Raw genomic sequence first — 13,380 nt, forward strand, 5'->3', positions numbered from 1 at the left:
GTGGAGGTTGGAATTATGTCAAAATGATGTAACTTTTTAAGCGCCAAGTTACTTTGGAATCCCTGTATAAAAAACTACATTAACCGTATTGAAGGCTTATGGCTAAGACATTTTAATTAACTGTGTGATACGTACACAGATACCAAGTCTGCTCAAATTTAAATTAGTAGTACAGCAGCAGCAGGAGCCTACCTCTGTATTTTATTTGGCAGTAACAGATTAAATAACTTTCCTTTTTTTTTCTTTTCTTTTTTTTCCCTTTCTCTCCACCTCTTCGTGAAGCTTTGATGTGCACAAGAAATGCCCCCTTTGTGATGTGATGTTTCCCCCTAACTATGATCAGAGCAAGTTTGAGGAGCACGTGGAAAGTCACTGGAAGGTGTGCCCCATGTGCAGCGAGCAGTTCCCGCCTGACTACGACCAGCAGGGCTTTGAGAGGCACGTCCAGACACACTTTGATCAGAACGTTTTAAATTTTGATTAAATCTTTTGTTTGCAGTGTAGCTTAAAAAGAAACAACTTTGAGTAGTCCACCTATGGAAAAACAAACCACAAAACAACAGTACAGCTTTTCTTTAACAGTGCAGATTTCTGATTAAAAGCTAGTGTACTCTAACGGGAGCCATGATAAATCCTGGCTGTAAGCTGCTATTTGAGGTACCTTCTCCCTCTACCTAACATTATACTAAAAAAAAAAACAAAAAAAAAGACCTTGTTGTGTATGTAGCTATTTATTCCCCTATCCAGTAGAATTTGGAATTTGTAAGGACACAGGAACGACTCAGCCTCAGAACAAAGGAGACCAGCTTCGTGATGCTCTTCAGCGGTGTAAAACAACACCAAAGCTCCTATGGTTTACCTTGACCGTGAGAACTGAGGTGTGATTAAAAACGTAATAAACAGGTGTTTCTCTTAGCAAAGTTGTGTAGTCTCTTTTCACCAGTAACAGTTAAACCAGGGAGTTGCATAATTTACATAATTTACCCAATGAAACTATAGTTTTCTAGCACATTTCTGAAATGTACATGCACGTACTGTGAGATTACATGCCTGCAACAAAGGTAATGGCAGATCCTTCAGTTTTACATATGCAGTGTTTGCCTTAAGGAATAATGTTCAGTGAAGTACGTTATACTTTAAGGCAGAATTTTTGAGTTGAAAGAAACCGTTGTGCTTAAATGCCTAGAAATTAATTGTTTAAAAAGTCATTGCCATTATGTTGCAATTGCATTCAGTAGAAAATATTGTTATATTTTCACAACAGTGAATTGTGTTCATTTTTGCTTAGGGCTTTTAAAACCTTCTGCATTTTAACTTTATGTATTTCTTTCCAGTAAGTAAAAACATGTGTGTATATCTAAACATTTTATATTTACCTAACTGTATTAAGTAAATTGCTTTCCACTTGTTGTACAGTAGTCTTGTTACATTAAAAGCAGAATTATTCATGGAGTCAGTGGTCGTTTTTTTCCCCACTGCTTATTTCGACATAAAATAAGCTGGAGTTTAGGCTTTACGTAATTGCAGTAAATGATGGTTCAGTTTTGTATGACAAAGTAACTGCTGCTCACATCTATTTATGTGCCTTGTTTTAGGGAGACTTGGGGATTTAGTGTTTGAGTAACTTCTGTTGTGTGCAGCTCTTACTTGTGAACACAGGCAATATCCTGTTCAGTGCAGGGTTTATTAAAAGCTGCATGACACAGATAGACTGCAGGGCACTGAGCAGCAGCTACTACAGCAGTCCTCTGCATTCCAGGTTAGGTTTTTACGGTTTTTTTAAACGCCCAAACTCCTGTCAGTAGACAGTCCAAGGTAAGGCATGGAAGTACTGAAACAATATTTTACCATTTTTTTTTAATAACTCAGTAGTGTATGAAAACAGAACTCGCTATAAAAAATAAACATTATTCAAGTTACAGTCACATTAGTAAAGGTGTCTGAAGTCTCAGATGTTGGTATCCTACACAGGCAAGACAACCTCACACCCTGGTTGTGCCAAAGCAGACTTCTTTGAGGTGCATACACAGGGAATTGCTGAAGTTTCCCTATTAAATAGCCACCCTCACACAGCCACTTAAAATAGCAATTTGGATTTTAAGGATTCCTCTTTTCTTAGGGCTAGAGGCTTCATTTGTGAAAAACCTTCACAAGAAAGGTTCTCATACCCTACCATTAGAAGGGGAGGGTTCAGAAGCATCACCACCACCTCTTACCTGGCAGGCTGAGCCCTGGTGTGATGCTGGTAGGAAGCATCCTCTGCAACCTGAGTGTCCTTTTGGCTGCTTACATCCAAATGCTCCGTTTTCTCCTCCCGGCTGCAGCACCCTGTGTATTTGGCTGTGTGAAGGGTGCAGCTCTCAAGCTGCTGCAGGTGTTACAGAACAGAGTTTGATGAGCCCAAAGTAAAAATACACAAATACAACAGTAGACAGCCCAAGAGCTTCACTCCATGTTAGTGACAAGTAGAGAGCAGTCATTTTAGGTCAGAGGCAGTTTATTTTAAATGTGATTTGATTTACATTTATAAGCAGCTTTCTTGACAGGAATTCGTTAAGTTGCCTTCAGTTCTAAAACAAACCTCTGTCACTTTCAAACTTAAAGTACTTTGTCCCCAACAAAACATATGAAAATATAATTTAAAGCACACTTTTTCACAGACACAGTACAATACATTCACTATACACAGTATAACAAAATAGTCCCATCTTTACCTGTTTAATAATACTGTCACAATGAATAGGTAAATAGAAACTGGAATTTTGTTTTTATAGTTGAAAGGAATTTACATGCAACAATGACATTTTACGACTGTTTAGCTGTTGAATTTACTTACCCAGCCTGTAGTTTCTTGCACTAGGAGCAGAGCCAAAACATAGTTGTTGGCCACGTCTGTTGCCAAAACTGCAGAAGGTAGGAAATGGCCCCATGGGGCCTTTTGTGTACCAATAATTCTCATGTCTGGATCATCCTCAAAACCCAGCTGACAGCACTGTGCAATACAACCACTGTCATCTCTTTAGGATTTGAAAAAGTGGTGTTTTGTTTAAATACAGATGTTCGAACCTTAGCGTTTAGGATGATTCCCAGTTTTTTAGAGAGATTTTTTTTTTTACTCAGCTGAAAAAATAGGCAATTGTCATCCTTAAAACATTTTCCTTTAAAGCTTTGGAAAAAAATAATAAAGGGAAAGGCTTATTCCTCACGTTTTGAGCTTTCTTTTGCACTTAAAAGGATGGGAAATAAGCAAAGGCGATTACTGTACTGAACGTTTTGCATTCCTCCCTGACCCTTGCCACGTGAGCAGTGTTTCAAGGTTGGGGCAGGGCGGGGGGTGCCCCCTTGATGCAACTGGCCAGCTCAATTCCAAGAATAGCACTTGTGAGAGAAGAATGCTCAAGGCAGGATGGTAAGCAACAAATGTTCAGGTATGGCCCAGACACGAAGCTCTCTCATGCTGACTTTAGCTCTAAGACACTCTCTGACCACCTGCTGCAAGAAGCACTTAAATCTTCGATAAGGCTCATATGTCATATTTCAGCAAAATTAACTGTAAAGCTAAACAGACACTTCCAAATGGAATGCAGTGACCTACAACGAGAAGCAAAAAACGTACAAAGAAAACCTCAAAATACAATGAACAGGAGGGAGCGGCATTGGCAGCTCCCTGAGCACAAATAATGGACCTCCTTAAACCATGCGCAGAATTTTTAATTTTTATTTGCAACCACAGGCACATGCTAGTACAGTAGTTGCAAGAATTGGCAACACATAAAACATTAAATCTGTTGGCAATAGAGAACTACAAAGTGCTTTAAGACTTCATCTGAGATGAAGATAATTCTTTCTCACACACACATAAATTTGCACTTAAGTATTTCCAAATGTCTTTCTAACAGATATTTCAGGGGTAAATATTTAGTTGGACTGGGATATTGGTCCTCAAAAGTTTGATGGGCATGAACATAATATAACATCTTGTACAAAAAAAAAAAAAAAAAAAAAGTAATTCCTAACACTAAAGTGATTGTTTACTAGTTCAAATGGCAAGATTTTCAGCATTTCAAGAGGGGGAAAAAAAAAAAAAAAAGATTTGCAAGATAATATAAAATACAGCAAGCACACATTTTTATGTATGTTATTTAAGTATGAAAATATTTTTAGCATATTATGTTAAACATTCTTTCTTATTTATATTTCCATTACCTAAAAGACTTGCTACTCCACTGATAACTCCATAATGTAAGGCATGTTAACTATAGTTTGACAATGGTGGTATTGTTTTGGTTTTGCACACACACTGACAGATGCATCGGAAGTCTTCATCACATTACAATCTTGAAATTACATCAGTGCCAAGCTCTCCTCCCCTTACTCCTATTCAACACTTCAGTACAACTAAATACGCGACGCCCCCTAATTTTTTTGTTTTTGGAGAAAAAAGTTCTGAAGAACCTATAGCTTTTATAGCACCTTATCTCAAAGTAATGAAAATGGGTATGATGATTACATGTGCAAATGTACAAAATCATTAACTCTACAAAGATACATCATTCCAAAATTACAGAAAATTTTAAAGCATGCATTTAATTGTTTAAAGGGTTGCTGAATGCTTCCCCTGAAAAAGGTGGCTGTTCTCAAAATCAGCAACTGCTGGTGAGGATTTCTTGGCACATTTGTGACCAGCATGTTATTGCTGCATCTTCCTGATAATCTCAGCAGACACGGGGGGATGGAAATTGATTGTGTGGTGCCGCAGGCCCTGAGCTGTCTTGTAACTCTTTCCACAGCGACATTTGAATGGTTTGCGTACGCGGATTTGCGTTCTGTGGCCGTTCTTGGCGTGGTACTTTATGCCATTCACATTCTGCGAGCGAGAAAGCAGAGCATTAGTGGTCGATTGGCCTCGAAACGCCTCGGTGTCTGCTGAAAAACACAACCCGGCTAATGGTTACGGGCAGAATTACTCAAATTGCTAGGAACCCTCCAGGTGTTGTGCATGTGTTGTGCTCCAAGACAGGGTGGGACAGGAAGGAGAGTGATCTGTGCAGTCCTAATGTATCACACCTGGGTAGTTCTGATTGTTATCTCCCAGCGCATGGCACTTTCCAGAAATATTGCTTGCTTAGTGGGATCATACATAAATGTTCTTTGCTTCCTGCCATTTTTTATTTATTTATTTTTTTTCATATAGCATTGAAAAATGTTATCCCGAGGTTCATTTACAAGCAAACAAAGGTTTGGCATCAAGACTCGAGTCACACTTCTTCAAAAAGCTGGAGCTCCCCCCATGGTGTTTTTGTTCCGCTCTGTGTCATTGTTTGTAGATATGTCTTTAGGCACCAGCAACTTCTGATAGTTTACACATTGTCTCCAAAGAATTAACTGCAGGGAGCAGCTAACTCGGAGTTGCGCAGGGCACTCAGAAAATAATCCAGAGAAGCAGTCTTCAAAACAGCTATTGTTTGGGAAGATCCTACAGCTAAAACTGGAGGATCCTGCAGCTAAAACCTACCACTGCTCTCCTCGCATCTTTCTGGCAAAAATGGAAGGAGCTGTTGTGGTCTAACCAGCACGTGATACCGCTTTCTCTAGGGTTCATCCTAACAGAGTCCCTTTCACACAGTATACACCAGCTTCCACCAAGAGAGCTTGGATTTTTTGGGGAAAAAAAGGGAGAGGAGAGGGGAATGCAAACTGTGTTTCATTAGAGCTTCTCCTAGCAAGAAAACCAAAAAAGAAGCCAAGACAACTTGTAGCAAAGGTACAGCTCTGAGGCTCTACCATATCCTGTCTAAAGTTTCTAGATGTCTGCCTCAGATTATTATTATTTTTTTTAACTAAGAAAAGCCAAAATCAATTAACAGCCTAGATATTAATTAATTTAGCCCACTAAGTAACAGCTTAAGGAATTTTGTCTTTGCTGAGCCCTGGGCTGTTGTTACACATGACAAAATGTCCCCGTGGCTCTTGGAGCAGCAAGCTCAGCTGTGTTAGCAGGCAGCTTACGGGGGAAGCTCCAGCTGGGAACTCGCAGCAATTGGACGAGGAAGAAGAAAAGAGAAGGAGAAAGAGAAAAAAAGACTTAAAAGCCTTCTGTAAACAGAACCGAGCTGAAACTCCTCGAACTTCACCAGACTCCACACGTATCACAAATCTAACATCAGAGAGTCACGAGGTAACCACCTTTGGTACTGCTCTCCTGCCAACACTTTCCTTCTCCTCCCCTCCCTCCTAACCCAATTTACTCTGCATCAAAATCCCAAGTGCTCGGTGATGCTGCTGGCAGTCCCCTCCACATGCTGCCCACACAACGCCGAGCAAGAAAGGGCCGAGAGGAACTTGTGGCCCCCATCACGAAGCCGGGAGGAGCGCGGCTGCAGCAGCCACCGCCCAGCGCCCCGATGGTGCTGATCAGAGGGCGACCTGCTAAATGTTGCTGCTGCAGTGAGACTTCAAAAACAAAGTAAACCCCAAACCCTCTATTTATCTTGGAAACTACATAAGCTTGCTCAGACTTCCACTCTTTATAAGCAGTCATTTTGAGGTACTTTTAAGCGACCAGCACCAATTGTTATGGACTCCCCAGATCACGAACACCCTCACTGCTCCATGCCAACTGTGCTCTTCTCCTCTTCCAGATTTTTTTTAATGATCCACTCAGCCTCAAGTACAGGACGCACCACATGCTTTGATGAAATGGGAAAGTAATTTCAGGCAGAAAAATTTAAGGAAATGCTAAAACAGCAACCTGTGTGGAATTAATTGGGCCGTGGAAGGTTTGAGAAATAGTAAAACACGTGGGGTATGAGGAGCCAGTGTAAGATGAAATCCGATCTGCACTTGTGTCTAAAAGAAAGCTGTTGTTAGAATTACAGTCAACTCTTCAGCACTTTTTCCACTGCTGCAATGTAAACACTTTGTTGTATGTCTGGGTTGAGTTTGTTGAGGTATGGCAAAAAACACTGCCAAACCCATACATCACTTTTATTGCTCCGGTTACTTGGGTTGCTCGTTATTTACTCTCACAAGTGATTGAGGAAGAAGATGGCAGCATGGAAGGGCACTCACAAACCTTCACCAGGAGGAAACAATTATTAACCCGGGACCAGATCAGGAGGAGGCGGGGGAGTTCAGCCTGGCACTGCCCGGTCTGCAGGGACACGAGGACACTGGATGGACCCACGAAGCCACCACACGCCAGAAGCCACATGAGCATGCCACACTCTTCAAGTAGGGCTGGTTCAGGTGGATTTCTTTTTCCAGACTCATCTCCGGGCTGTTCCTTCACAAAAATCCCACCCAGCCTAGCAGCCTGGCCTACCTGCTTCTCAGTGTCCTCGGAGGGAGGGCAGGGAAACGGGAACATCCTCGTGTCCCCTCCCTCCTCCTCGCCCCATAACTGTGCTGCTCTGGCTTCTCACGCAACTTGTGCCCTACTGAGCACTACCATGAGTAAGGGAACACGCCAAATATATCTAAGTGAGACAATCTGGAACAACCGTAACTACCAACACACCAACAGTAATTAAAAAAACACCCTTGCAAAGGCAATGTACGGACAGAGATGAGCCATGGTTTATACGCCCTTTCAAACACCATCATAAACCAGGTGCACTCAGGAAAGCACCTCTACCACCCCAGTGAATTTCAGTCCTGGGTAATGCACCCACACCGATAAACTGTTAGGTTTTCATGTAGGAAGAGCACGTAACTTCAGGAATAATCCACAGACTGCACAGAGAAACCAACCTTGTACCTTCTGGGTAGCTAGAAATTTTACAAAGGCCAAGAGAAGCTTAGGCTAATTTGCTTTTCTAGAGTGCCTGTAGGTGAGAGATGAGAACTGAGGGTTGCTTTGATGAGATCAGCTGCTGACGTCTTTTGTATTTCATGATTGCACTGATAGAGATGCATATAACTACATTTTGGGTGTATGTACAACTATTCTCGTGTTATTGTATTTGCACAGTCTGCAAAAACTATGACAAATACTCCAGGGTTTTGTCCGTAGTAGTATATACACATAATTTATGGCATTTTTGTCTTTATTGTGCATTGAACTTTTATTGGAAGTTGCCTGAATCAGTTTATCTACATCACACACGCATTTTGAATGTCCTTCTCCTGAGTTGGCACCCAAGTAACTGATACAAACAGGTGGGGTGTACTAAAAGGAAAGCCAATCGCCAGCTTCACCAATCCACACTTCAGCTCCCACAGGTGGCATCTTGCAAAGCACGTTAAGAACTCATCACCCACCGACTACTGGAGAGGTCACCTAAATGTCAATGTGAAGCCTGAATTTGGCCAGGGTGAACTCTGAAGAAACAAGATGTTAAGGTTCCTTTCAATCACTTGGATGATTTTCTAAAATCAAATTAATGGCTTCAAATGCAAAGCAGATAAATCACAGTGAAACAGCAAATGACAAACTCTTAGATACTCAACATTTCCTCTCTCAGCAACTGTAAAATGACAAAGAAAGCAAGCTCCAGAAACTACTTCAGAGGGTGTTAGGCACCTAGAAGTCAGCGTGCTCCAGATGCCTTTAGCTGTTTCAGAATATCCCAACAAACAAGTTTACAAGCCACTAAAGTTGTTTTCTTTTTCTTTTTTTTTCTCTCCAGAATCTTTGGCCCTTCAAGAAAAATCTGTGCCATACTGTACAGAGGGCTTAGTACCAATGCATTTTATAAGCAAGCAATTTTATTTTCTTAAAAAAATAAAAGTTCCTGAAGAACAATTAAATGTTTATGACTGCCTTCTGCTGCAGTGCCTATGGGAAACTGCCAGCAGATAGCAGCTGGGCAGAAGGCCAGTAGGGTCTTCTGATACTCATCTGGGCTTGTGTATAAACATGTTCTTATTACAGTTTCCATTGTCCGCCCCAACCCACTCCTTGGGAGTATTTGTTGTACTCATTCTTGTTGTATTTACCTTTCCATAATGACTTTTCAGTGCAGAGGCCATCTTTTATCCTTGTACATTGTTTGCAAAAAGGAGCCCCAAACCCTACCGGGTCCTTTGGGCAGTCCTGCAGTACAAATAACACACCTAAAAATAACATCTCTGCTTCTCAAACGTACGTCACCTAGGGCCAGACAAAAGAAAACTGTGTACATTCTCCTTTCCTCCTCACTCCCTAAAAGAATGCATCCTTTCTCAGCCGTGAAGGGAGCCTGGCAATTACTGTATGTGCATGTCCGTGTTCCTGTTTGTGGCTCTATAATTGTTTTACAGCCCTGGCTGTGATTATCCAGTACCCACCAGAAAATCCCAGCGCTTTGATCACAGGACTCCCTACCCAGACTCAGCAAATAATTCATCTGAGGAGGGGGTTAAGTAGGAGGAAGACGAAGAGGAAACAAGAAACACAGCTGACACGAAACTAAAAGGAAGGAAACAAAGATAAAAATGTAAAAAGCAGAAAAAAAAAGGCTGAAAAGAAAAAAAGGAAGGAAGCAGAGCCCACAGAAAAGAGAGATGAGGTGAGGCAGAGCTAAAGGAAATGTATTTTCCTATCTGGATTGAACAGAGGTGAGTCTCTGAGGAAAATACAGCACTTTTTATTTGCTGCTGCTCTCTGTCTGCCAGCCTCTCTCTGGGTCATTAATTTGTTCCCTGTCCGACTGCTCAAACATTAATGGTGTACGAGATATCCCTTAGACAGTCCTCATGCATTTGAGATGAAGGTAGTGAGATAGCAGAAGCAGGCAGGAACAGCTTGCTTATTTGGGCAATAAAAAGACAGAGGGCTGGCAGTCAAACAGAGAACAGACAGGATATAGCAAATTACAGGGTTCTCCTTCTAGCCTGTGCCATTAAATGAATGTTTTCTGCAACGCATAGATGCCCTGTGGGCATACTGACTTCTAACAATCACCATGGCTTGTTTGCTTCCTGAGCTAGGGGTTTAGCATTTATGCCATACCCTCCGTCCGACACAGCTTCTGCCACGCACAGGAAAAGTATTAATCTCACTTAAAGCGGTTTTATCTGCAAAGTAATACTTGGAAAATAGGCTCACAACATCTTTCCCTCTGCCCTGCCTCCTGAGATGGAGAATAATCATTGCACAGGTCAGACGCAGCTCCGCAAAACCAGGCTTGTCCGTCGCTAAGAAGGGAGCACGCTGCTTCCCTGCTCGCGTTACCAGGATTTTAGGCAAGCATTAGCTGATCCCTGAGCACCGTGCACGAGCCCCAGTCTCGTGACCTGCTGCTAACGGCGAAGGCGCAGCCCAGAACAGCTGCAGGATCGCTGCAACACATTTTCATCCACTACACGTTTTCACGCACAGTTTATTCGTTCTTGTCACAACTGTTTTATCTCAAACGTTATTGGTCTTCCTATATTTCTCTTTCATATTTCTGCTCTCTTTTAAGTCCCTGCTTTTCAGTTATTTAAAGGCAAAGCCATAAAATAGAACAAGTATAAAAACAAAGCCCACCACTACCGGTTTTTCTAGGGTGTAGGTCAGTGGTTGAATTTTCTAGGACTTCATGCACGAAGTTATTTAAAGGAATTGCAGCCAGTACACGATTTCTGATCCCAAATTTCAGTGTCTATACAATACTGAAGTCCAAAGTGGTCAATAAAACCTAATCTGCCCCCGCATCCGTTCACGTGAAGCAATATTCCTGTCCTCGCACCGTCACAGCGTGTTCTTTACCAGCCAGCTCAAGGTTCAAAGTTAAAGACGTTTCACTCCCATAAACAGAGAAAATTTTCTCATGATGGAGTGTAATCAGAAAGGGGAAAAAAAAAGTTTCCCAGCATGTCACGCAGAGGGATGCAAGCCCAGCGCTCAGGGCCAGACACAGCGACTGCTGCGCACATGAGTCACTGGGACACTGACCCAGCACAGAAGGATGCCAGAACTTCTCCAAGGCTCTGCCTTCTCGAGGTGACCTCTGACTCGTGAAACATTAACCACCACCTTCCCGCACATCGCCTGTACCAGAAGGAGTACGCCGGGCACGGTGCCTCTGCAGGAGAGGCAGCATCCCTCTCAGTTTACTTACACAGAAGGATTTCATCCCGGCACTGACGGGCAGAAGCTTTTTACTTAGTGCCTCTGAAAGGGACCCATGAGATCATTTTGCTGGTATTGCCTCCTGGGTTCTGCACTTAATTTGTCTGAATTATAGAAAACTAATTAAAAAGTGGAAAGCGTAAGTCCTAGGAAAGTCACCATACGTAATCCCGTTTGACAGACCAGGATGCAAAGGCCACATTTAAAAACCTTATAACTTGGCTGCGCTTCAGAGGAAAGCGGTGAATAAAATACATACTCTGCTAAAATACCACAAAAATAAATATGACAAGTCTATTAAACAAGAAGGGTATAAAGTGATTTTACAGGCTTTCCTTTTTTTTTTTCCCCTCGCCTCTCTGCAGCAGCTGGAAGTAAGATAGGTTTGCACTACTGCTTACCTTATATCTTTTTTTACATCCAGGAACAGGACAGGCAAAAGGTTTCTCATCCCCTCCATTCATGCACATTGAACTAAGGATAGCTTCAGAGCTGATAGCACTTTCTGTAGTCCAGGACTCATCACTGTCTGATTCTTCATAGTCTACTTCCTCCTCATCATATTCACTACCTAGAAAAGCAGGGTGGTGAGATAAGGATAAAGGAGCACGGCAAGATAACGCATTCTGTATTTATCACATCAGTTACAATGACTTGTAATTTCCCCACTTTTGTCTTTGCTGGAAGACGGTTTTAATTTCATAAACCTCTCCTCCTTATAGCCATTTATTCTTTCCTGAAGGCACCAGTGGCTCTTTTTCTGATAACCGAGACAGGCATTATTCCTGTTATTTTCATAAACAGTTAACTGTGTGGCGCAGGAAGTTCAAAGGATTGATTTTAAACTGCAGTTTCATTACCTCGCAAACAACAGGATCCCTCCTTCTTTCCCAGGGCCCAAACAGAAAATGTGTTTTTCCTCCCCCCTGCAATTAAAGCTAATTTTAAGGCTTTTCTTTATGCAATACAATACTGAGGAGCGTAATTCTACAGATCATAAACAGTGTAAAATAATATGTTGACAAGTCCTAATGCATTTACTAGCCCTTTGGAATTAATAGGAATTATAGCACAACATTAATAAGAATTATATTGTAGCAATTATAGTTGTGAAATTCATTCCCTCAGGTGTGGGGATAAATTGCATTGTGTGGCTGCCCTGCGCAGACCACATTATGTTCCAGATATGCTACAAGAGCCGTTTGAGCAGCTGGTGCTGAGTTTATTTATTATTTTTAATTGCAATAACTATTAATGAAATTCTCTGAAGAAGTTAAATGTGAAACAAGAGAAATTGGGAAAGCAGAATTCCAACTGTAAAAATACAGTTAAAAAAAAAAAAAAAAAAAGGCAAGGGAGGGAAGAGCCCCAGCTGATTAAAAAGAAAATATATACACAGAGGGAGAGAGAGGGAAAGCTTAGGGAAACTTCTGTGGTGTCAGCAGGAGGTGGTGCTGTGTTTCCCCTCCCCTTTATTCTTTCCCTTTCCCAGCTCTGCTAAATTTTATCCTTTCTGCTGAAAGACGATTTGGCTCCGAGTGCTGGAATAGCTCCCGTTATTAAAGACAGTTATATGACACTTGCATGGCTCTATTTGCTTCCCTCATTTGCCCTTTAAGTGCATGCCTCCGAGCAGCTCGAGGCAGCGAGGGGAAGGCGCAGACAGATGCCTTATGGCACTTTAAAAAAGAAACATCACGACTTCACACAGAAAACCCGTGCAGCACTGTACAATGGAGGCTTTGTTTTTCTCGCTTCTCATGAAACTGGATCCGCACCTATCGCCTTCATTTTTCTCTCCCGATATCCCCCTCCTCCCCATGCGCTCCCCCCCTCTTGCTCGGCACCTCCCCGTCATTAAGCGCAAAACGCATGTCAACTGGTAGCTGGGAGCGCTTCGGGCTCCCGAGCTTTAATCAGATATTGGAAGTCAGCTTACAGATGTCAGGCCATTCACGGTTCTTTCCTGCGGCTCCCATCCTGGCGGGGTGGTGTGCAGATGAGGGAGGAGGGATCCCTTCCCACCACCGCCAAGCGCGGCCGCGGGCGCACGCACACGGCTTTCTGCGGGACAGCTGGAACAGCGCGCCGCTGCCCCAGGTCCCCCATCCCACACAGAAGGACTGAACGCCAAGGAAAGCATTATTGACCTCTTAAAATATTCCTGAACTCTAGGAACAGTTAACCTAAAATGAAGTTAAGAGTTGTTATAGTTTAATTAACCAATAAAAAAAAAAAAAAAAGGAGGCTAAACCACAACTCTGCTTCTACGATTTCCTGCCCTTGATTGTATCTCGATGGAAAAAATTCCTCAAGCTGTTCCTTTCAAACTTTTTAGCTCA

At 42.2% G+C, this 13,380-nt stretch overlaps 2 protein-coding genes across 5 annotated transcripts in view; one reads left to right on the forward strand and one right to left on the reverse strand.

Moving 5' to 3' along the window:
- Window positions 1-1,446, forward strand: part of TAX1BP1 (Tax1 binding protein 1) — a 56,582-nt gene extending 55,136 nt beyond the window's left edge. For all 4 annotated transcript variants that reach the window (XM_082753756.1, XM_082753755.1, XM_082753753.1 and 1 more), the window contains one exon: window positions 283-1,446. In XM_082753756.1, coding sequence (XP_082609882.1) covers window positions 283-484 — 202 coding nt within the window. In that variant the 3' untranslated portion in view covers window positions 485-1,446. The remainder of the gene's footprint in view (window positions 1-282) is intronic.
- Window positions 1,447-2,512: 1,066 nt separating this feature from the next.
- The window catches only part of JAZF1 (JAZF zinc finger 1), a 184,890-nt gene continuing 174,022 nt past the window's right edge, over window positions 2,513-13,380 (reverse strand). The window contains exons 4-5 of the mRNA XM_082752175.1: window positions 11,440-11,609; window positions 2,513-4,867 (exon numbers count right to left, since the gene is read on the reverse strand). Coding sequence (XP_082608301.1) covers window positions 4,691-4,867; window positions 11,440-11,609 — 347 coding nt within the window. The 3' untranslated portion in view covers window positions 2,513-4,690. The remainder of the gene's footprint in view (window positions 4,868-11,439; window positions 11,610-13,380) is intronic.

Source organism: Aythya marila (assembly GCF_965140915.1).
Source record: "Aythya marila genome assembly, chromosome: 2".
Taxonomy (NCBI): Eukaryota; Metazoa; Chordata; class Aves; order Anseriformes; family Anatidae; genus Aythya; species Aythya marila.